At 37.2% G+C, this 23,273-nt stretch overlaps 5 protein-coding genes, 1 non-coding gene and 1 pseudogene across 6 annotated transcripts; 3 read left to right on the top strand and 4 right to left on the bottom strand.

Annotated features, from left to right (window-relative positions):
- Positions 1-380: 380 nt before the first annotated feature.
- On the bottom strand, positions 381-2,255 carry LOC105973991 (uncharacterized; annotated as a pseudogene).
- A 2,746-nt stretch (positions 2,256-5,001) lies between these two features.
- Positions 5,002-5,790, bottom strand: LOC105964122 (glutaredoxin-C1). Its single transcript, XM_012988633.2, has one exon. The coding sequence runs from the start codon at positions 5,683-5,685 to the stop codon at positions 5,260-5,262; it is 426 nt and encodes a 141-aa protein (XP_012844087.2). The 5' UTR covers positions 5,686-5,790; the 3' UTR covers positions 5,002-5,259.
- A 636-nt stretch (positions 5,791-6,426) lies between these two features.
- On the bottom strand, positions 6,427-10,456 carry LOC105964077 (ENTH/VHS family protein). The gene is made up of 8 exons (XM_012988575.2): positions 10,125-10,456; positions 9,202-9,323; positions 8,655-8,902; positions 8,085-8,204; positions 7,830-7,986; positions 7,551-7,675; positions 7,438-7,473; positions 6,427-7,331 (listed from the first exon to the last, which is right to left on the bottom strand). The coding sequence occupies exons 2-8, from the start codon at positions 9,275-9,277 to the stop codon at positions 6,612-6,614; spliced, it is 1,482 nt and encodes a 493-aa protein (XP_012844029.2). The 5' UTR covers positions 9,278-9,323; positions 10,125-10,456; the 3' UTR covers positions 6,427-6,611.
- A 444-nt stretch (positions 10,457-10,900) lies between these two features.
- On the top strand, positions 10,901-13,923 carry LOC105964078 (exocyst complex component EXO70C1). Its single transcript, XM_012988576.2, has one exon. It carries the CDS (start codon positions 11,170-11,172, stop codon positions 13,525-13,527), a length of 2,358 nt encoding a protein of 785 aa, XP_012844030.2. The 5' UTR covers positions 10,901-11,169; the 3' UTR covers positions 13,528-13,923.
- Positions 13,924-14,485: 562 nt separating this feature from the next.
- Positions 14,486-17,620, top strand: LOC105964079 (uncharacterized). Its single transcript, XM_012988577.2, has 7 exons — positions 14,486-14,887; positions 15,235-15,397; positions 15,812-16,012; positions 16,084-16,329; positions 16,491-16,638; positions 16,759-16,990; positions 17,080-17,620. The coding sequence occupies exons 1-7, from the start codon at positions 14,497-14,499 to the stop codon at positions 17,415-17,417; spliced, it is 1,719 nt and encodes a 572-aa protein (XP_012844031.2). The 5' UTR covers positions 14,486-14,496; the 3' UTR covers positions 17,418-17,620.
- A 417-nt stretch (positions 17,621-18,037) lies between these two features.
- On the bottom strand, positions 18,038-18,109 carry TRNAQ-UUG (transfer RNA glutamine (anticodon UUG)). The gene has a single exon. It is a non-coding gene; the product is annotated as a tRNA-Gln (tRNA).
- Positions 18,110-18,745: 636 nt separating this feature from the next.
- LOC105964080 (DHHC-type zinc finger family protein) lies at positions 18,746-23,007 on the top strand. The gene is made up of 5 exons (XM_012988579.2): positions 18,746-19,274; positions 20,086-20,268; positions 20,770-21,060; positions 21,868-22,101; positions 22,219-23,007. The coding sequence occupies exons 1-5, from the start codon at positions 19,176-19,178 to the stop codon at positions 22,753-22,755; spliced, it is 1,344 nt and encodes a 447-aa protein (XP_012844033.2). The 5' UTR covers positions 18,746-19,175; the 3' UTR covers positions 22,756-23,007.
- The last annotated feature ends 266 nt before the right edge of the window (positions 23,008-23,273 follow it).

Below are 23,273 nucleotides of genomic sequence, written 5' to 3'. Positions count from 1 at the left end.
GTATTTGGGCTTTCTTTGATGGGAAGTTTAGTGATATTGGGCTCAGCTTCAAACGAATGCGTCAATGCATCTATTTATTTAATAGGGATAATTAGTAAAAACCCCCCAATTCTTTTATCTATATTATGCTGGATCTAACCCCTTTTGTATTATTAGTTATACCCCCCTCACCAGTGGCGAGGCCAGGCATTGGAACGAGGGTGGGCGTAAGCGTAAAAATATTGGGGGTTCGGGGGCAGCGCCCCCGATTTTTTTTTTAAGGATTTGTCTTGCATTTAATAACACAAAATAAGTAACTAAATATAGAATTTAACTAGATAGCATAAATTAAACTCTTAAAAGTTGCATTTCAAAATATAATCGTACAATCTCTTTACAAATTACAATTGGCCCTTTCGAGTTTTCATGTTTTGAAAACTATTCATAACTCGATCATTGCCAATTCTTGCGGAGATGTCTCTTTCGATAAAGATAAGCAAAGCATCACTCAACCACTCATCATTCATCCGACTGCACAATCTTCTCTTTATGATACTCATAGCCGAAAATGCCCTATCGACTGTAGCAGTAGCAACCGGCAAAGTTAATGCCAAAGTCAAAATCATGTAAACCAAAGGATACACCTTGTTTCTCCTAGTTTCTACCATTTTGCGAGCAAGATCACTAATTCCATCCAACCCCTGCAATTCACTGCTTAAGCGCATATCAACTATGTAAGTATCCAATTGATCATTGAGCATGCATTTGTCAAGTTCGGTGAAGTCTTGTGGATAAAATTCAACAATTCAACAAGACGAAGTAATTTGTCCTTGTCAAAGTGAGAGAATGAGTTAGATGGATCAAGGCAAGCAATACACACAAGCAATTCCATTGTTGAATCATAGAATCGAGCATTTAATTCTCCAAGTTGCATATCCAAAATAGTGTAAAACTTTTCAACCTTATAATGATGTAGATTTGACATTTCTTATTCATTTCGTCTTCTTCGTCCTCGAGCAACATATTTAGCATCCATTTGAGGAACATCAACTTTGTGTTTCTTACAAAATGTGGTTACTCTTTCAAATAAAGAACCCCACCCGCTTTCTCTAAAGGACTGAATTTGAATTTTTGACACTTGAACTAATCTCATTGCATTTACAATATCTTGATCTTTCCTTTGAAGTGCTTGAGATATCTCATTTGTGATTGCCAATACCTTTTTCATAAAAAAGAGGCTCAATACGAAGTCAAATGACAAAAGCCTATCAACAATATCTTGTGCTTCGGTCCGATGAGTTGTACTTGAAGCATCGCGACCAATAACTTCAAGTACATCAATCACTGCATCAAACATATGGATCAAACTCAACAAAGTGTTGTAATGAGAGCTCCAACGTGTATCACCTACGTATTTAAAATAAAAATAAAAGAGAAGTGATGAGACATTAATAAAAATGGTAAAAGCATATTATTAAAGCATAAACTTAATATAACCTGCTCGCTTGAGATTCGTTTCTTGATTTAGACCTCGCCCACTTGAAATTTCTCCCAAATTGAGTGCCTCAATTATCTTTTCAGATTGCTTCTCTCTAAGCAAATCGCGACGTTTACATGAAGAACCAACAATGTTCAACACTCTTGTAGTAAAATCAAAAAGTGAAGAAATATGGTCGTGCTTCTTAGCAACTGCTACTAAAGCTAATTGTAGCTGATGAGCAAAGCAATGAATATAGTATGCACAAGAGTTCTCATTCAAGATGAGTGTTTTTAGACCAATTGAATTGACCTCTCATAGTACTAGCTCCATCATAACCTTGACCTCGTAATTTAGAGATACTCAATCCATATCGAGAAAAAAAATCATCAATAGTTCCTTTAAGAGTCAAAGCACTAGTATCAGTAACATGTTCAACCCCTAAAAATCGCTCGATCACACTACCAGATTTGTCGACATACCTTATCACCAAGGCCATTTGCTCCTTCATTGATATGTCATGTGCTTCATCAACCATTAGACAGAACGTGGAATCCCCAATATCACTTATAATTTCTTTTAGAATTTCCATTGCAAATGCATTTACAATCTCCTTTTGAATATCTGAACATATCATCTTATGATTTTGTGGAGCATTGTTCAGAGTAACATCTTTGATATCCGCATTAATTTGGCCAAAGTTTTTCACAAGTTGAATAAAATTTCCTGGATTAGCCGAACTTTCACTTTCATCATGACCCCGAAATGCCAATCCTTGTGTTGAGAGATATCGAGCCATTTGTTTACCTTCACTTTCATAAGATAATACATAAGCAAGAAACATAAATATCAAGTCGATTAATAAAATTACACAATCGATTTCAAATTGATATACAATTTGAAAATTAAGATGAGAAAGAAGTCGACAAACCTTAATCAATTAGAATATTTGGAACCCAAAATATCGTTTTCTTGGTGGGCGCCTGATTGCCGGAGGGTGGTGATTTCCGGTAAGCAAGGGTTGTAGAAGAACGAGAGAAGGTTTTTTTTTTTTTTCCTTTTTCCGTAAAGGAACGAGAGAGAAAATGTCCAAGAAAAGGGAAGAGGTAATTGTAAAATTAACAAATTTGAGCTTTAAATGAGTGGGCTTAATATATATTAGTGGGCTAAAAAAATAAATATAATAATAGAGATATTATATACTAGAAAAACTTAAGAAAATGAGGGGGGGCTTGAGTCCACCCTAGCCCTTGGGTGGACTCGCCCCTACCCCTCACTTGTCATTTAAGATTAATAATTTAATAAAATCTTATACGATAAGACTATTTTACCCCAAAATTATAATTTATTTATATTATTTCAGATTTATTATTTCTCAAATTGTTTACAAACCCTATCAAGTTCCAATTGTATTTCTTCTTCTTCTCTCTCTTTTCTCTCTACGCCGTCTCTCCCCTTGCATCTCAGCCCCCGTCGCTGCCATCTCCCCCTTCCACCTCAGCTCCGATGCCGCCAAGTTCTCCCTTCTCCATCTGTTTGCCGCCGCCTCTCTACTGACGAAGCCGATCCTCACGCCGTGATGGTGAAAAATTTACTCCATCTACCCAGCACTTTGGTGATGAAAGATTCTCAAAAAAATCTCGTCTTCATCGCCGGATCTGCAGATCTCGGTGTCGTTGCCGTTGCCGCCATTGCTATAATTTTCGACATAGTTGTATAAGACAAGAACAAGAACTCATAAATCCCTACCTTTACTCATCGTCTTCGCCGCTAGATCTGGTGATTCAACCGTCACAGCATCTTGCCCCTTCCATCTCTGCGCCGCCGCCGTCTTCTTTTTGAATTTTTTTTTGATGCTTTTGATGTTGAGTATCTTTCCCAGAAAATAGTTGTTTTTGTTATTCTACTATTTTTATAGTTGATTCGGTTATTCTACTATTTGTTTTAGTTGTTCTCGTTATTCTGCTATTTTTTAGTCGTTTTCGATAGGTTTTTGTAGTTTTTCGAATAGTTGTTTTACAATTTATAGTTGTTTTCGTTATTCTGCTATTTGTTTTAGTTGTTTTCGTTATTCTGCTATTTTTAGTCGTTTTCGATAGTTTTTGTAGTTTTTCGAAGAGTTGTTTTACAATTTATAGGTTTTTTTTATTAAAAAAAATGGCAAAGAAATAGTTGTTTTCTGGAAAAAATGCTAAAAATAACTGAAAATTAAAATTAAGAAAAATGAAATAAAAAAATCGAAATTATAGTCGATTTCGGAAATATTATGGTTGGTTTCAGAATCTTTATAATTGATTCAGAAAAAAAAACTGAAATTAAAAAAATTAAATATTTTTTAAATAAAAAAAATAAAAGAAAAATATTTTTTAAAGCTATTATTGTTAGTTTTGAAATAAAATAATAAAAAAACAAAAATTTAAATTTATTTAAAAAAATTATGGAAAGAAAGTTTATGGAAAGATTTGAGAAGCGATTTTTTTGGGATATAATCAATCACACACGATTGTAGGGATCTTAAATTTTCGGGTTTTGTGTGTATGTCTTCTGTAAGGCTATTTTTGGAAATTATTAAAATAGTGGGTTTCCTACTAATATTGTAAATATGGCTGGATCCCTCTTTATTAAAAAAACACTAGAGGGGGTTATGACTAATAGTCCCTATTTAATAATAAACCAAAAATAGTAAAATTTGTCTATAGTTTGGACAACTTTATACGAATTAATGGGAATAATCATACAACCAACTCACCTGACTACAAATTAAAGCCATAGTTTTAGGGTGGTCTTCTCTAGCTCATCTATAATTGAAGTTTTTATCAGCAAAGTGTTGGCCACGTAGGAAATTCCAATTTTTAATAACATTAATCCCACGTATAAGAGGAACGTATTAATCTGTGGATTACATGCTAAATCATTCTTATAAGACGTGTCGAACACTTGCCCAATGTTGAGTTTAAATTATCACATGGAATAGAACAGACAAAAAAAAAAAAAAAACATAGCTATAATTATTGATCATTATATTACATTGTAAAAATTGGTTCGAAAAATATTAATAATTAATTGGTCAGACCAGACCATGAGGAAGGGGGGCCTGATCTACTACTTGGGTCCAAATTTGTAATTGTCATGCTCAAATGCGCCATGTGGTATTACTGTTCAAATTTATTTAATTTTTTGTTTAGAGATATCCATAGAATTTTGGATTATTTAATTTTGTTTTATCTATATTGTATCATTGTATGATTGATCTTATATTATATATAACAGAATATATGCTTGTGTATGATATTTTAATCTTGATCTGATTACAGAAAAATGTGGAACTAATTACAAAGAAAAGTAATTAATGAACTCTGACTAGAATAACAATTAGTAATATCAAGACGACCTAGCTATTACCAGTTCTTGTAACGAGTTAATTAATTAGTGAAGTAAATGTTTATATATATAAAATAATATTTATCATTTTTATGTAATTTTATTATGTAATTGAAGAAGATAGCTAGATGAGAATAATATAAATTATAATGCCAAGCTTAATATTGTGAAAAAGGGTACGTAGTTATTAATATGTAGTACTTGGTACACTCCTCTTTCTTGGATACGTGCATATGTTCAAGAAATTACATGCCAATTATATTGATCACACACACCTTGTAATTAATTGGCTTCTTTCACGTTTCTTGTTCCACGAACACTTTGATTTGCAAGAAACGAAGAAAGAGTTTTTCTTAAAAAGAAAAAAAAAAAAAAACTGAAAAAAGAAAATGAAGAGATGAATCATGCATTAGATAAAAGTACTAAAGCCAAAGGGCACCAGCTTGTTTGAGAAGTGGGACAAGTGTGCCACTGATATGAGAGGCCATAACACTATCCATTGAACCGACAAGCTTGCCCCCGATAAACACCGCGGGCACGGGGGAGGAGCCGCCACCGAGGAGGCGTAGCAAAGCGGTCTCAAGATCAGCTTGTCGAGTGGGGTCTTGATCAATCTCGTGGACGGTGGGGCTGACGCCCATGCCGGAGAACAACCTCTTAACAGCGTGGCACATGCAGCAAGTGCTCATGCTGAAGATCACAACCGCATTAGCTGAAGCCATTTTGTGTATGCACTCCAATGGATGCTCCTCCGTCGTCAATGAAACGCTGCGTTTTGCATCAGGGATGGTGTAAGAGTCGTTCCACCAGACGGCCGCAGATTCAGTTCCGTAATAACAAAAGTGCATTTTGCAAGATAAAAATAGATCTAGGGTTTTGATGATTAAGAGTGTGGAAGAAATGAGGTGGAGATGGCCATACTTATATATAGACAAAATAAAAATAAAAATAAAAAAAGAGAGGAAATTAATTAATAAGCTAAGCTAAGGGAGGGTCCTCCCTCACTCCCTCACTCGGCCTCCATATATATTGAATTTGGGCAAGTGAAGATCGATGTTGACCGATAATGGCAACAACTAGTTACGTTCCACATTGGTCGATCATATCGGTCCCCTACTCTAGACCATATACCCGCCCGCCCAGTGTTTTATTTTTGTTGTTTTGATTTTTGAATAATTGATCTCTGATTTAGCATATATAGCCACGTGCGTTCGTACGTTAGACAAATTCAATTACCTTCCTTCTCACAACCACCACACACACACACCATCCTAATTTTTCTTCTTTCATTAATATATTTAATCATATATATGCCACTGCCATTGCCAACTGACAACAGTCGCCCTTTTCCAAGAAAACTAATTTCTAACATTAAGTCTTTTCTTCAGCTTTTGTTTCCCGGCCGCTTCAATTCAACTTAAAAAGCTGACTGATGATGATCCAATTGCGCATGCATTATTGGCAAGTTTTTCCAAATTAAAACATTTTTGGCTGAATGCTAAAAGAGGCATGCTGGGGGGTGGGGGCCGGTTTGTACATTGAGATCTAACCTTTGTGTTTTACGTCATTGAAACAATGTCAGATTCTTCTGTATCCAAACAAGCCACCCTACAATAGATATTGTTTCATTTCAACTCCACATATATAATTCATTTTAAATTACCAAACAAACAAACCCCTAAGTTACAAACATCTACCTACAAATATCTGCAAATCAAATCTAAATATTTTATCATCAACCAAAAAAACCTTGCAAAACTCTATTCTGAAAACACTAGTTCTCTAACTGACGGCTCATAGGGGCCATAGGCAAAGACGAGGGTTGACCATACAAACCACCTTCCGCCGGATAACTTTGATAAGTGTTTGACGAAGGATCAAATGGAGTAACCCCACCACCAACTGGAGCATAACCAGGTTGCGCTGCCGTCTGTTGTTGGCTCACATTATTAGTATATCCATACGGTCCACCCCCTATTATCGGCATTGCAGTTTGCATATACTGTGGCACCTGATATGGCTGCTGCTGCTGCTGCATTGGCGGCGGCGGCTGTGGAGGAGGCGGTGATGATGGCGGTGGTGGAGGAGCTTCGTCGGAGTTCGTCTCTGGTGGCTGAGGGTTTTGAGGGAAGTAAGAAGTGTGTTGTTCGTTCTCAATCTTAGCTCTCTTTTCAGAGGGATATTCGCTCGATGAAGACTCTTTAATAATAGCATTGCCAATCACTCCTTCTGATGCAAGTGAAGATAGGACCAAAGTCAGCATCTCAGCTGAAGATGTGGATGCAGCGAGCTTTGCCGCCACTGCAGCTGCTGCAGATTTAGGGTTTTCCTCAACGTGGGCGGCAGGTACATGCCGTGTGTAAGATACTGACGTTGACTGCTCTGAAACCCCATTGGCACTCTGCTCGTGAGAGAGAACTTGTCCATTATTACCATTGCTAGCAATTAGCTGCCTGCAAATACCGTCTGCCTGTTCTGAGTGCGTCTGCGCAGCCTGAGAACAAACTTGAGTCAGTTCTGCGAATCCACACAACGACGCCATAACATACAAATTGACCATTAAACAACGTTCGTTAGCAATATATGAATGGTTTTGTTACCTGAAGTTGATCTCGGACTTGGTCCAGCTTATACACCTAAACAATGAACAGTTAGTTCGAGGTTAGATGAAAGAAGAAAAGTCAAAGATGCATGTTTGATTCAGACAAGGTACCTGTTCCTGCAAAACCTCCCGCAAGAGAGATACAAGGTTTGCTCGAGAAGATTCAACAACAGATAGCTGTTCAATGCAGTCCCTCAATACAGTATGCTGCCCCTTAAGTTCATCTGTGATACCATCTACTTGAAAGAAAATTTAGTTAAATTTTAGATAAATTTATCAGTTTTGAAAGAAGATTTAGATAAATTTGAGCAAAAATATGATTAACACAATGAAACAGTAGAGTTGGTAGATAGAACAACCGAGAGATCATAACAGAGAAAAAATCCATACCCAATCGATAATCACCCTCGACATTTTTATCCACTTTCTGAATGAAGGTGATGGCACTTTTGCATCTGTTAAAAGTGCCATCCTCATCCAATTGGCTGCTGTATACAGCTTGATAAGCAGAAACTAATTTGTCCAATGTGTTTCCAACAGGTGACCGCTGTTTGCAAAAGGGGAGTAGAAGCAATCAATAAACAAAGTTTACAGTCAGAAATAATTTGATTTAAAAGCGAAAATAGATCAAATTAAAAGAAGTACCATTTTGGGTGCAGCATGCTTCCAATTTCTATTGCCGTTATCCAATTGCCTCTTTACAAACTCTTCCTTAAGAATTTGGCCTCTTGAGCCAAATACTTTTCGCTCCTCCCAGATACTGATCTGCAAGAAACAAGAACACGAATTAAGATTCACTGGAATAGGCATATCCATGGCCTAATGGTAAATCAACGATACGTATAATCTTATTCATATCTGAGCATCATTTCATTTTGCAAAGGGTCAACTTGAAGGGATGCGATACGAGAGTTACTGAATGTGAGACCTAGATGGAAGCATCATTTACCCTTTAACTTGTTTTAGAGAGTGGCAATGTGATACTGAGTTGAAGGTGCAAACAAATGGCACACAAAGAAAGTAGCCCAGAAATTCACAATTGCAAACAATTCAAATGCATGAAGAAGAGAAAGAAACGAAGAAAACGAATTGATAACAGGCGTTTCAAAATCATTTTTCGTGCCTGTGACAGATGTAACGTTACATGCATTCAGAATAAATAATATATCCCCGTGTGTGTCTGTGTGTGTATAATGTAGAAAAGGAGAAATTTACCAAGCGGAAAGCAGCATTCTTTCCAAACTCATCCCCATGTTCAACTACATGACGAAGAGCATCTGGAAGAACTTTCCAAAACTCTGCAACAAACTCTGCACCCTTTCGCCTGCTATTCTGAAGAATGTCATTTGCAAGATAGAGAAAAGCCAATCTCTGCTCACGAGGAGCAGAACGGAACTGTCGATCCCATGTTTCTACAACTTGTTTAGCTTTGTTCATGTGAAAAATGCACCAATGTGATAGAGCTTTATCATGTCAAGGAAAATCAACATAATTAGTTTCACATAAAGATGGTAAATGAATTACGAGGTAGGCCCACCAGAAAACATATCGAGTATTTGGTATAAAATAAGTATAACAGATTGATGTTACAAACATCAAATATCAATTTAACAGTGGCTGAGAGTTTCAACATGCATCACTTTCTCAAGATGGAAAACCAAATTGTGAGCGAAAAAGCGAGTGCATATATGGACATAATCACAACTAAAATGCCAATAAAAAGCTATCAGCAGATATATCTTTTAAGAAAATAGCAGGATACTCTCAATGCTTTGCTGCGTGTTGTTGAGCTTCGACAGCTTCTCAGCCAGGATTTGTGGATTAAAAGTACTTCCCATGGTTTCTCACACGTCTGCCTGAACCAAGGACTTCCTAGTAGACCCACTAAGAAAGAAAACAGAAAATAGTTCAGAGAAAATACAAAAAGGCAAAACACTACATCAGACACAATGCCAGATAGAAATACATAAACATTATATTGCATAATAATAGCAGATTTTTGGAGTTTCCGTCATCAATTCATAGAAAATCTATTTGACTGTCAAATTCTTGAAAGATTGTACCGATGTAGATTCCACCAAGAGAAGTCAAACTTCCTAGATTATTACCAGTTTAGCTTCGGAGCATTAATAGAGACCGACAGAATAAATGAATAATTTTTCATTCATCTCCTTGCTCAAAGCAAATAGGCCGACATGGTTAATCGGATAAAATGGAACTAAACTACGATCACAAACTTAAAGACTTATATCAATTGTCCACATGCTTCAAAGACGAACACTTCCTCTTTCCCCTCACCATATACAGAGAGCAATCTGGGCCATAGCTGGTAATGCAAATCCAAAAGTGATCACAAAAGGCGAACTTTTTAGTAGTCCTAGAGGAATCTTTCACAGTTAAAATCAGCTAATGACAGTTGATAGAAAGAAAACAAATCGTTAACACAAATTGGTCCCAGCAACCTTTTTTGCCAAAAAAATGTTCAAATAACTAGTGGGATTAAATAGCTAAAGTCTAAAGATCAACAGGACACTAATTTTAGGCAAGGAAAAGTAGAAGGAACTCAATTCTTTAGTTGAAGCAGCACAGCAATTCGGAACATCAAAAGGAAGCATAATTCTTCAAGAATTAGGACAAATTTAACCCTTAACAGTAGAAAAATGCATGATAGAATAAAAAACAAACCTTCTCACGAAGAAAGCCGGTGGCTTTGGACAAAAAGATTGGATTTTTCCAAGATCGGTAAAGCTTAATTGCTAATTTTCATAATAAATTAGGGATAGGGATTCTTTTTCTTCTATACTGGAATTTTAGAGCAGAAAGATGCTGAATTTTTCTATTTATTTTTCCATTTATGTAGTGCCTACAGTAAGAACTCGGAAAACAAAATTGATGAATTTAGGGTTTGGTTTGTACGAAGTCTGCTGCGGATTGATATTTAGCGGTACTGAGCGAACGTAACTCGCAAGACTTTGAGTGCAGGTGTCGAACCAAACGTGTGCTACTGAAAGGTACCCGAATTTACGCAAGTGCCCTTTTATTTTCATTACATCCCTTATTATTATTGTTAATTAGACAACTTTGCGTGATTAAAAACACCTTAATTAATTATCAAAAAAAAAAAAAAGCACCTTAATTAGCCACTTTGTACTGGGAAAACAAATGTAGCATAATGCATCTCGGATTGTATCATAATTTTCAGTCCTTGTATATTATTTGTCCAATTCAATAAAAAAAACGAATATTTCAAAAAACAATGTTGATTGATCCATCTTTCTTTCGCGGTTGAATTCGAATTAAATTGCCATTTTTTTATGTTTTTACATGGTTGATTGACCGGCTGGATTCGCATACATGTTATAGTCAACCATATCATTATTATCTTCCAAGTAATTAATGTATATAATATAAGGTCATAATTAGAATATATGTAATACATACAAATTATGAAGGAAAAAAGAATTGGAAAACAATAGGTATAATATGAAAGTTGAAATTTTCAGGATCATGGTTAGTGGTGGAGAGCACTTCTCCAACATTACCTAAAATAAGAAGAACAACGCACCAACAAAACATTGATACTCTATGTACAACAACAACAAGCCCTTGTTTCCATCTCTCAATACTAACTACCACAACCACCATTTTACTTTTAGTATTTCTTTTTTTCCTTCAACAAATTCAAAAATATCATATTCAATGGATAATTCCCCTACACTTTCGGTTTTGCATGTTTTGCGCTACTCCCAAATTCCCCATCATTCCCTCATCTCTCTTCTTTCTCTCCCTTCATTCTCTACCCATCCTCTCTCTTTCATGCCAATTTTTGTCTGAATACTTTGTCACAACCAAGACAACAAACATTCAAACCCCATTACAACTTTTAATCATGGATGCCGAGAAAGACAAACCCCACGTTGAAAAATCTCCAAGCTTTGATTCCAAAACTACCATGGATGATGACTCGGAAAAGGACCAACCACTCCCTGAAAAATCCCCCACAGACATTACCGATACCAAAACCGAACCCGAAAAAGACGATGTCAATGACAATGAAAATGACAAGGGTCGAGATCTCCCTGATGATGACGACAACGGAGTTAAGAATCCATCATCACCTAAATCACCCTCAGATGCAGCCGATCCCAATTCTGAAAATGCCCTCGATTCCGAGATCAAAGAGGAAAAAGAAAAAGAAGAAGAAGAAGAAGAAAAGCCAGCTTTGCCACCTGATCTCAACAAAATCGTTGAAGAGATTGATCAATTCATCGCCCAATTGATCGACGACACCACGGGCCCGCCTGACTTGCCAATTTCCGTAGAGCAATTTGTGGTCCTGATGGAAGCGAAGATCGAAGATTACGATTCCGTTGATACCCCTGTGAAATGGGGCCAACTATCTGCAGAAGATTCATCTTCATTCCTCGAAAACGTGAATCGTGTTTCTTCTCTGTCAAAAACTCTCTCAAAATTCTCGTCGGATTACAAATATGCTTATTCTATCAATCGAGTCGGAGGCGTTCTCCAGCGCTTGATGTCGTATGTGGAAGAAGAATTCAAGTCACTCCTCGAGGATTACAAGATCCAAGATTCCGATCCCAGTAATAATAAAAATGGAGATACAAAGACACCTAAGCAATCACCTCCCAATCAAGAATCAGATCAGAACCCACCCACGGAATCAGAAGCCGCAGATCAAGAACACAATATTATATCAGGATATTCCGACGAGATTCTGTCGGACTTGATTAGATTATCCGACGCAATGATCGCCGGAGGCTACGAAACGGAGTGTTTCCAGGCGTACCTAGTGGCGAGAAGAAATGCACTGGAGGAGAGGCTCCACCAGCTCGGTTTTCAGAAGCACAGCATGGACGAAGTGCACAAGATGCAATGGGAGTCACTGGAGAGGGAGATCGAGTCATGGATCAAAATATTCAAGCAAGTAGCCACAGTTTACTTCCCCAACGAACGCAAGCTCTCAGATTCCGTCTTCTCCAACCACTCCTCATTCTCCGAGACCCTGTTCGGAAGTTTGGCGTACAACGTAACAATCCAGCTCCTAAATTTTGCCGAGGCCGTTGGGCTGACTAAGCGGGCCCAGGAGAAGCTGTTCAAGTTTATCGACACGTACGAGGCTCTGAGAGATACTGTGCCGGAGATGGATGCCTTGTTCGCGGAAGAGTGGCTGGTGGAGCTGAAAACGGAGGCGTCGATTATAAGAAGCAGACTGGGGGAAGCCATGATTTTGATTTTCAATGAATTAGAAAACTCGATCAGGGGTGACTCAGCGAAGAATCAGGTTCCAGGAGGGGCCGTTCATCCGTTAACTAAGTACACAATGAATTACCTGGAATTTGCATCATCGTACAGGACAACATTGGAGCAGGTCTTTCGGGAGCATCAGAAGATCGAGAGAGCTGACTCGGCAACTGGATCGGAGTATGACTACACTTCGCAGGCACAGAATGTCAGCAGCGGTAGTGAGGCGGTGAAGCAGTCTCCTTTCCAGGCACAGATAATAAAAGTGATGGATCTCATGGATGCTAATGTGGAAGCAAGATCAAAGCTTTACAAGGACCCTTCTTTGAGCTCGATTTTCATGATGAACAATGGAAGGTACATCTTGAAGAAGATCAGAGGGTCGAGCGAGCTCAACGCACTGATGGGCGACACGTGGTACCGGAAAAAGTCGTCGGATCTGAGGCAGTACCACAAAGGGTACCAACGGGAAACGTGGGGGAAATTGCTGAGCTGTCTCACGCAGGAGGGTTTGACTGTGAATGGGAAAGTGATGAAGCCGGTGCTTAAGGAGAGGTTCAAGAGTTTTAATGCCATGTTCGATGAGATACACAAGACGCAGAGCAATTGGGTAGTCGGAGACGAGCAACTTCAGTCGGAGCTTAGGGTTTCGATATCGAACATGGTCATTCCAGCGTACAGATCCTTCCTAGGAAGGTACGCTCAGACTTTTACTCCGGGGAGGCAAACGGAGAAGTATGTAAAGTATCAGGCAGAAGATATAGAAACGTATATCGATGAGCTTTTCGACGGGACTGCAACTCCGATGGGAAGAAAGAAGCCATAAAAAATTGTTGTGCCACACAAAAGAAGAGATCATCCCTGCAAAATAAGATGTGGTGAAAGCCAAATATCAGTAGCTATATATGATGCTGCGTTCTTTATAAATTAATTAATTAAATTATATTGGTAGGCTAAGTTCATATGAAGAGCCCTGAAGATTTGATCAGCATATTTCGTTGGATTTGATTTCTAGGGCCAATCAATTATCTGAAAGGTGATTGATAATAGGGGCCTCAGTTATTTATCCCTTTTAATTTGTCTTAAATCATTTTTTATTTTCATTTTATTTCACTTCATCTGTTGATTAGTGTAATCCAGAATGCTATTTTGTAGCTGTTATTTCATAGTTATACATTGTATTTTTATTGCAATATACAGCAATTAATTTTGTCAGAGAAAATTACTTTCTTCTTTCATCAGTGGAAGGAATCAACTTGTATAAAACAACTCAATGGAAAAGATACCCCCTAAGTGGACAAGATGAATTGGTATGTAATTGAAGGTGTTTTTAGTTTAATTATTTGTTTTGAAGAAAAACACAAAATTTATGCTTGACAAATTACAAATAATTTTGCTGTCGTAATTAAGAAGAATACAGAGACAGACAATCATTTACTTCAATTTAAGTTGTTCCTTTTCAACAGTTAAATTACCTGGTTTGCCCTAATTCTTCGCGCCACAGTGAAGAACGATGAACGCAGGAAGATGGAGATAATTTTTCTTGTTCTTCAACTGCATATTTTGAATTTCCTTCAGTTGCCCTAATTTATTGCACTGCAATGAAGAACGCAGAACACAGAGGAGAGAATGGATTTTTAGCAGTTAAGGGGCAAAATAGAGATTTACTAACACAGTACCTTTTTCGGCCAAATGTCCTTTGGGCTGAACAGCAATTTTGACAAAACAAATGGGCCGAAATGGGGTTTTAAATTTGTCCAGAGCCCAACATATAAAATTGGAAAGATTGCATCCGATGCAACACCACTACCAGTTCCGAACAGTTCGAGCTTGGATCCGAATCCCGCCGGGCGGGAAAATGAGCTCGAAGTCGACCCCATGGCGCCGGCGCCGAGTACCTATATCCTTTTGCCTCATCTTGATTACAGTATTCACCATTCTCGGCTTATTAATTGTCGATCTCAGGTCCATTGATCCATCGGTGAAGCTCCCGATCAAGAATAAAACCCTAGAAATACTGGAAAATTTTGACATTTCAGCCAATACGACGGTGAATAATCTGGAAGAAGCTAACGTTGGAAAGAAATGCGCAACGGTCGAAGAGATGGGTGAGATCTTCAGCAGAGGTTATTTGGAGGAAAGTCTTAGAGTCAGGAGGATTATTCGCGATCACTTCGCCATTAATGGTACTACTTTATTTCAGCTTTGTTCACCTGCTTTTTGGTCTAGTTGATATTTCATGTAATAATTGCTTATTAATGTATGTACTTAATGGGGCTTTTGATTTCTTCGAGAATTTATATGTTAGTCGTGACATACAGGCGCTTCTATGTATTTCGGATTACAATCCTATGCCATATGATTCCTTCATGCCAAACAATATGTAAGTTTATCTAGATCTGATGGCGGTCGACCGGCTGATGTCTTACAGTTGGATGTGTGGTTCAATTTTGAATGACTAAGATAGAGAATAGTGATTTTGGGTAGCATAAAGATGAATTGAGAAGTTTAATGGAGCTAATTTTAATTTCAGGTCCATCAAGAATACGTGAACTCCATCCAGAACAATTCTGCAATCACGGTTACGTGATTGCAAAAGCATCAGAAGCTGGCTTGGGTAATGAGTTATACAAGATGTTAACTGCTGCAGCACTGAGCGTAATGTTGAACCGATCACTGATAGTTGGGCAAACCAGGCATATTGGTTCTCTCTCAAGCCTTTCTGTTTGCATTGGATATTTTTGTGCTTTATCCAGAGCTTGTTAGTTCTTATGTTACATGCAAACAGAACAAGCTAAACACTTTTTGTTCCCCCTCTCCCCCCAAATTGACAAGGGAAGAAAGAAATGAAAATCCCTAAAGTTTTTACTAATTTGCTTCATTGATCTGAGTAGATCACTTCATGTTTGTTAGTTCCTTTCTTGCCAATTCTGTCAGTATATAAGGAAGCTAGTTGTAGTATATCATCTCTCTAAATTAAGCTATTAAAGACATTGAAATTTGCAAAAGGACATCCCTTGTGAAGAGAAGCAATAAGATTATAGGAAGATGCTTATATTTCAAATAAGTTTGTGTATTTCAACTCATTCGGTGTATATTATGACTTTCAGGGAAAAATACCCTTTCGGTGATTACATCTCATATTCCAACATTTTCTTTACAATGAAAGAAGTAAAGCATCTGTGGAGACAGAATCGTTGTCTAACAAAATATGGGAAACATCTAACAATGAGGATTGACGATTTTCAGAAGCCAACACGGACACATGTTCTATGTAGTAATTGGAAAGAATGGGAGCAACCTATCATATGGTAATGTGCATCATTTTATACGAACGAATATCTGTAAATAGTCATAAAATTATTAATCCACCTTCCTTCAGGTTCCAAAATGCTACAGATGCTGTAGCTGCCCAGTTTTTCTTAAAGAACGTACACTCTGAAATGAGGGAAGCTGCCTCTGATCTATTTGGAAGACCAGAAGAACTTCATTACAGAGCTAATGTGTTCGGGGAGCTAATGAGGATTCTAATTTCTCCTTCAAGAGATGTTGAATGGGCGGTAAATTGGGCTTTAAATGGCGGGAGAGATCCAGATATTGCACTGCACATGCGCATGATGATGAATAGGTAGCCAGCTCAACACTTAGTAATTATTGCTCTTATACGATTTTCTGCCCAGAAAAGGTGTAGTTAGCCCAAAAACGAATTTGATAATCCTCACAAAGATTTTAAAGGCTGACATTTTCTGTTGGGTCATGCTTCTTGCTGAAAGATTTCATTGTTTACAGGTCGGTGAGAGCAAGGCAGGCGGCCTTGGATTGTGTGAGAAAATCTATCTATAATCTTCAAATGACAACAAAACCGAAAGTGGTGTTGGTTTCTGATACCCCTTCTATGGTCAAAGACATTGCACCTGGTCTGGAGGAATTTGCTGAGGTATTTATTCTTTAATGTCTTACTTTTGGTGCTCATGATGCATATATCCATTCTCCTCAAAATTATTTAGATGGTATACTTCTATGAATATGCATGCACTCATTGGATCTTCATTTTCAGGTTGTTCACTTTGACTACGAGCACTTTGAAGGAAATATATCCGGCAACACAAATAAATTAAATAACTTAAATTTCAGAGCTAAAGACTGGGGTCCAGCACCAAGATGGGTAGCATTTGTTGATTTCTTCCTCGCATCACGTGCTAAACATGCCGTTATCTCTGGAGCTCATAGACGTGTGGGGACCACCTATGCTCAGTTGATTGCGGCACTTGCAGCAGCATACAGAATCGGTAATCAAGTTTTATATCTATTACTTGTACCTTTCTCTATACAAGTACCTTTTTTTATTTTCTCACAAATTTTATTGATGTATTTCCAGACGAGAATGCATCTAACCAGTCGACCATTACATTCCTCAGTAGCTTCCAAAGTAATTTGCTTTCGGAGGGTTTGAAGAATCAGATTGGATGGGGGCATGTGTGGAACAGATTTGCTGGTCCATTAAGTTGTGAGAGGCAACCTAATCAGTGTGCTCTAACACCTGTTGTACCTCCTGCTTGGTGGGATGGACTTTGGCAGTCGCCCATTCCACGAGACGCCCAAAGGATGGAAGCATACGGCATTAAACTCTCGGGTTTTGGAACATTTGATGAAAGCCACTTAAATCATTTCTGTCGGTTCAGGAAAATTCCGGTGGTAGTTATCCAGTTGATTTAGGTATTGGATTTAATTTTTTCCGGCTGGATCGATATGCTCACCGTTACTTATATATTTATTTTTTTATCTTTTCGCTTGACTGTTTGTTGTACGTGTACGTTCATTAATTTATTTATTTACCTTTAAGAATGTATAACGAACACAGATCTGTACAAGATTGTTTTGTATTGTAGGTATAAGAGTATATGAATGTCGTAAATAAAGTCTTATTACATATATATATTTATTGAAGTATTCGAATAAATCTAAACGTGGAGGATAGAAATACATATATATTCATCAGGAAGATTCTTCATTATTTCCTGATGATGCTCTGTTTCTGTCTCTGTTTCTACTTCCCATTTCGATCGTTTAATTTGCTGCATATCAAATCCCAACTAGTATTTATAGTAGACGATTCGAGGTCAGCTCAATTCAAACACAATAACCGCTTATTTTTTGAAGATTTTTCTTTTCGATCGATATTTTAGTGCCAACTAAAAAATTTGCGTTGACAATTTTGACCGTTCTAATATCTAGATATTTAGTTTTACTGATAAAATTCGGCCCAAAAGGAAAAATACATAAAATTCGGCCCAAAAAGAAATATACATAAAATTTGGCCCAATCTAAAAATACATAGGTCCTACCGGGAGTCGAACCCAGGTCGCTGGATTCAAAGTCCAGAGTGCTAACCACTACACCATAGAACCTTGTTTGTAAAGCTTTTTATCCTATTAAACTGTTATAAGTACATGTAATAGTATTATATGTAATAATTCTTTGATTTTTTTTTAAATGAATTGCATTAATAAAGATCAAGTAATAACAGAGTCAATGATAGGGTAGCCCCTATCACAAGAATAAACTGAATGCAACAGATTTATAGAGAAACATCCACTTCGATTACAAGAAAAAATCCGTTTGGCAAGATGATGACGAATAAAATAATTAGCAGTTCAATCATAAAACTTGAATTTTCATTTCGGGAAAGAAAACCATTCTCGAATTAAAATGACTCAGAGATACAAGCACGTGCATTTTATGTAGATTATTGTTTTGTCATCAAAGATACATTGAAACTGTATAAATTATAACAAAAGTCTAGATATAAGTCAATTAACAGTATAAATATTCCTAATGTATAATCGTATGAAATCATCAATCTGATAAGAGTTTTTCTTTTATTTATTATTTTTTAATTCGCAAATAGAGCAGCAACATTTTGATAGGAACGCATCTTTTTTCTTTTTTTTAATGAATGATAAATTGCATAAAAAAGTAAAATTGATCTTATGTTATTTATTTTCCGTGTCAAATAATGGAAAGAAGGTAGATTAAAAAGCGTGAGTGTAAGTTTGGCGATAATAATGATTCCGACAAATGCGAAATGAAAAAGAAAATATGGCAACCCCGGTCCACAACCAACTCCTCTTAGGACCCCATTCCAGTCCATTAACCAATCACAGACCGCCACGTCACTTTGACCTCACTGTAAAGCGTGAACCCCTCGCATCGCATCGAATCTCACTCACTGTTCCTCACACAACTCACTCATACACAGCAAAAAAAGAAACCCTTCTCCCCAGCCTCATGGCTTGTCTGCCGGAATATTCTACTACTCTGTTTATCTGATAATTGTTTGGCCGGAGAGTTCAAAAAGAGCACTCCTTTTTCTTTTGGGAACTACCCATTCTTTTTGTATGCTTGATTATTTTTTGTATTAGGTTTTCTTCTGGTAAAGATTTCAGCTTGTGTGGGGTAATTTCAGAAAGCAGAATGTATGTGGTTCCTCCTCCCAATCGATCTGATCCATTGTCCGGATCCACAAACGGGTCGGATGAGCTACGGGTTTACCAGACTTGGAAAGGCAGCAATGTGAGCTTTATCCTTCTTTTTCAGTTTTCAATTTCTGATTTAAGTGTTTGTAGTGTAATTTTGCTCTTTTTAAGTTTAATTTCTTATATCTGTTTACTCCTGTCAACTCGAACTTTAGTGATAGTGCTTATGCTTGCTTAATTGAAGTTTCGGAGGGAGAAAAAATTACACAAGAAGAGATTGGGTTAAGGCTAAGCGTATTTCGTTCTATTTGAAACATTGAACTGGGTTGTTCTTTTTCCATCTCCATTATTTGTTGGTTGCATTGAGTTAATTGAGCTCATAAAGTTGTTTCGTCGATACTTTTGGTTTCCTGGAGCAGTTATGTTTCCCTTGTGAAATCATGAGACGAAACAATGAAGGACCATGTAGTTTTCAGTGTTGATCATTAGATCGTAATATATAATTAATTTATCGCTTCCATTCGTGAAATCTGAATGCAGCTTTCTAAAATCTAATTTGTCTTTACAAATCAATGCTACTCCTAATGGTGAATCCAAATGCAGAACTTTGGGTTCAAAAATCGGAACTTCCATTTCTTGATCTTATGCTAATTCGGGTGCACACCGTGTTTGGATTTCTATTGAGCCCTTAGTGTCTTGGGTTACGCTTACGTCTTCCAACTCATTTAATTCTCCTTTGGTTTTGTTTTCCCGACACTTCTTTTTACAGTTGTTCATTGTAAGCTGCTATGCACATCCATACTTTTGGATCTGATCTAATGAAAACTCGTTCAGTTATTGTGTAGATTGTGCAAATGCTTATCTTTCTGGTTTAGTTTTTGACTGTTTGCTTGTTTTTGTTGTTGCAGAAATTTTTTCTTCAAGGAAGGTTTATTTTTGGGCCAGATGTAAGGTCGCTAGCTCTCACTATATTCCTGATCGTGGCTCCCGTCGCTGTCTTTTGTGTCTTTGTTGCAAAAAAGCTAATGGATGATTTTACCAATCATTGGGGAGTATCAATCATGGTTATTGCAGTTGTTTTCACGTTTTATGTATGTTCTCTATATCTCGTTCGCTCGCTCCCTCTCTCTCACATACAATTTTTATACAGACAATAACATACTTAAGTTATTTATTGTGCCGGAAGGTTCATAAAGTAGATCTATGTGGATGTGCAGGCTAGGTTAACTAATGATGATTTTGTTATGCAAAAAAAGAGCAGAATTATTGTAGTTTACTGGTTCAGTCACAAAACAACTGATGCAGAAGAAACAAGTTTGGGTTATGTACATAAGGCTATCACAGGTCATTGTTTAGGCAATAAATAACTGGTCGTACTGTGTTTCGAGTTCAGAAATTTCATAGAGTTCTCTGTTAGGGCCGTGTTTTTGTTTGCTCCTTTCATCGGTGAAGACCTAGCTTAGGTAGTGGCACCAAAGAATGCATTTGTTGCACAAAGGACAAGCAACACCCTCTTCGAGGCTAGCACCCAGTTTTAATTATTATGGTAAAATTTTGTAATATTGTTTCTTATTTTTTTTTTTAATTTGCAGGATTTAATTCTTCTCTTGCTAACATCTGGAAGAGATCCTGGTATAATTCCTCGAAATGCGCATCCACCAGAACCTGAAGGCTATGATGGCAGTGCAGAAGGAGCTCAAACACCACAGTTACGCTTGCCTCGGATAAAGGAAGTCGAAGTTAATGGCACCACAGTGAAGATCAAGTATTGTGACACCTGCATGCTTTACCGACCTCCTCGTTGTTCACACTGTTCGATATGCAATAACTGTGTCGAACGGTTCGACCATCACTGCCCTTGGGTTGGGCAATGTATTGGACTGGTAAGATGTCAATGTATCTGAAAATCTTTGACATACATTTAAAATGTTACTAACCTATTTTTTATGGTAAAAAAAGAAAAAGAAAAAAGAAAGATCAAGTCTTTTATTTTATTCAAATTAATACCATCACTCAAAGTTCCTTCCTCACATTTTTCCGTTCCAAACGCATGACTTAATTGTTGATATGTTATATTTTTTAGAGTAATGAACAGAAACGAAATGCGGCGATAAAATAAAATAGGAGAGTAATTTGAATTATTATCTTGTAGCATTTTGATCTGAAATTTTATGGAGTTGTACACGTGTATTATACACATAGAATGTTAGTTATATAGTTGTTCATATTACACCAGAATCTTTTCTGAATCAGGAATATTGACGTGTTTATCTTTTGCACGGCGAACCAATTTGCGTTGATTTTTGCTCATATCTGAAAATTTTATTCTGGTCTATTCATTTTATATAACTGACATCTGAAAAGGATAACATTAGTATTTCTGATACAATGCTAGTATTAGGTAACCCCTTTCAGCGAAAGAGGTTACAAAATATATACTTCCAAAAACCTCTGTTTGACCATGAAAGTTAAAAAGGCAAGTATGCGAATTATTTATCTTTGGTAAGTGAATTTAAAAGCTCTGGTTTTAACTCCATCGGTGATTGACTATGTTCAAACCATTTTCATTCACCGCCACCTATTTTATTGCACTTACTACAATGTGAACTTCAGTTTTATGATTTTTTGGTCAGTTGATGTTATTTAACATATACCACCTTCTTAGCTTTGACAACCAACTTATATTGCAGAGAAACTACCGGTTCTTCTTCATGTTCGTCTTCACAACAACTCTACTCTGTGTATATGTTTTTGGTTTCTGTTGGGTTTACATTAAGAGGATCATGGATACCGAGGATATATCAATATGGAAAGCAATGATCAAAACCCCTGCTTCTATTGTCCTAATTGTCTACACATTTATAGCAGTTTGGTTTGTTGGTGGTCTTACGGCATTCCATCTCTATCTTATCAGCACAAATCAGGTAAAAAGATTTGCACCGAAAATTACTCGTGAAACACTCTACTCTTTAACCTAGTTATTGTAAAAAATTGCTTGCATTTCAAGTTAACAACAACTTTCTTTTGTATGTGATCTCCAGACTACTTACGAGAATTTTAGATATAGATACGATCGACGGGCAAATCCGTATAACAAAGGAGTAGTGGATAACTTCAAAGAGATATTCTATGGGCCCACAGCTCCATCGAAGAACAAGTTTAGGGCTAAGGTAGCCAGAGAACCGGTTTTACCAACTCGATCTGTAGCGGGCGGTTTTGTGAGTCCAAATATGGGTAAAGGAGTGGAAGACATTGAGATGGGGAGAAAAGCAGTATGGGGAGATGTTGGTGCTGTGTTAGATAATACTGAAGGGCAATTGAGTGATAACGATGGCTTAAACAACAACAACAACCACAACAAAGATAGTGGATTAGGGGAAACATCCCCTGAGATAAGGACCACAGTAGACGAGGGTGATCGTGCGGGTATACATCCGAGACGTTCGAGTTGGGGAAGGAAGAGTGGGAGCTGGGAAATGTCCCCTGAAGTTCTTGCCTTGGCTTCTAGAATGGGAGGAGAACCCAATAGAACGGCTGGGAGTAGCAGCACCGTCCGATCAACGGAGCACAAGTTATGACAGACCGAAAACCGATTTCGTTTGTTGATGTTTTGGAATGTTTGTGAAAAATTGTATGGTGATTATATTTGTGATGTTGTAATATTGGGTGGTTTGAGTACTTGGGGTGTGCAGAAGTGTTGTTTGTGATGTGGTGTTATGTGTGGGTTGATTTTCCTTATATCCCTAGTAGCTAGTCTTACTACTACTACTGCTGTTGCTGTATTGTATTGTATTTGTTGAATTAGTTATAGTTGACATTTGGCCATGTGACTGTACTTGCGTTGACCTTGTTTGTGATTTGTCGTGTTTCCATCAAATATTAATTGGTGATAGGCTTTTCCTAGTCCCACTTACTTGGTCTACTACAATGTTAAAAACCCCCCTGATTTTTTTTGATAATTTAATAATAATAATAATAATAATAAATCATATTCATATCATGTCACATCATTGGTTTTGCATTTCTAAAAAACTAGTCTTTTAATCCGAGCAATTATTTAATAATTCTGTTTGGCGGTAATTAATAATTAATAATT

Source organism: Erythranthe guttata, chromosome 6 (assembly GCF_056151865.1).
Source record: "Erythranthe guttata isolate IM_541 chromosome 6, IM_541, whole genome shotgun sequence".
In the NCBI taxonomy this organism is placed as follows: Eukaryota; Viridiplantae; Streptophyta; class Magnoliopsida; order Lamiales; family Phrymaceae; genus Erythranthe; species Erythranthe guttata.
This window is presented reverse-complemented; position numbering and strand designations above follow the sequence as displayed.

Bases quoted from the DNA above. Each gene is read 5' to 3' on its own strand.
- LOC105964079 (XM_012988577.2), top strand. From the start codon at position 14,497: ATGCAACACCACTACCAGTTCCGAACAGTTCGAGCTTGGATCCGAATC. The intron at 14,888-15,234 runs GTACTACTTTAT...TTTTAATTTCAG, and splicing joins CGATCACTTCGCCATTAATG to GTCCATCAAGAATACGTGAA. The intron at 15,398-15,811 runs GCATATTGGTTC...TATGACTTTCAG, and splicing joins CTGATAGTTGGGCAAACCAG to GGAAAAATACCCTTTCGGTG.
- LOC105964122 (XM_012988633.2), bottom strand. From the start codon at position 5,685: ATGCACTTTTGTTATTACGGAACTGAATCTGCGGCCGTCTGGTGGAAC.
- LOC105964080 (XM_012988579.2), top strand. From the start codon at position 19,176: ATGTATGTGGTTCCTCCTCCCAATCGATCTGATCCATTGTCCGGATCC. The intron at 20,269-20,769 runs GTATGTTCTCTA...TTTAATTTGCAG, and splicing joins CAGTTGTTTTCACGTTTTAT to GATTTAATTCTTCTCTTGCT. The intron at 22,102-22,218 runs GTAAAAAGATTT...TGTGATCTCCAG, and splicing joins ATCTTATCAGCACAAATCAG to ACTACTTACGAGAATTTTAG.
- LOC105964077 (XM_012988575.2), bottom strand. From the start codon at position 9,277: ATGGGAAGTACTTTTAATCCACAAATCCTGGCTGAGAAGCTGTCGAAG. The intron at 8,205-8,654 runs GTAAATTTCTCC...TGTTTCTTGCAG, and splicing joins AGAATGCTGCTTTCCGCTTG to ATCAGTATCTGGGAGGAGCG. The intron at 7,676-7,829 runs GTATGGATTTTT...TCTTTCAAGTAG, and splicing joins CGAGGGTGATTATCGATTGG to ATGGTATCACAGATGAACTT.
- LOC105964078 (XM_012988576.2), top strand. From the start codon at position 11,170: ATGTTTTGCGCTACTCCCAAATTCCCCATCATTCCCTCATCTCTCTTC.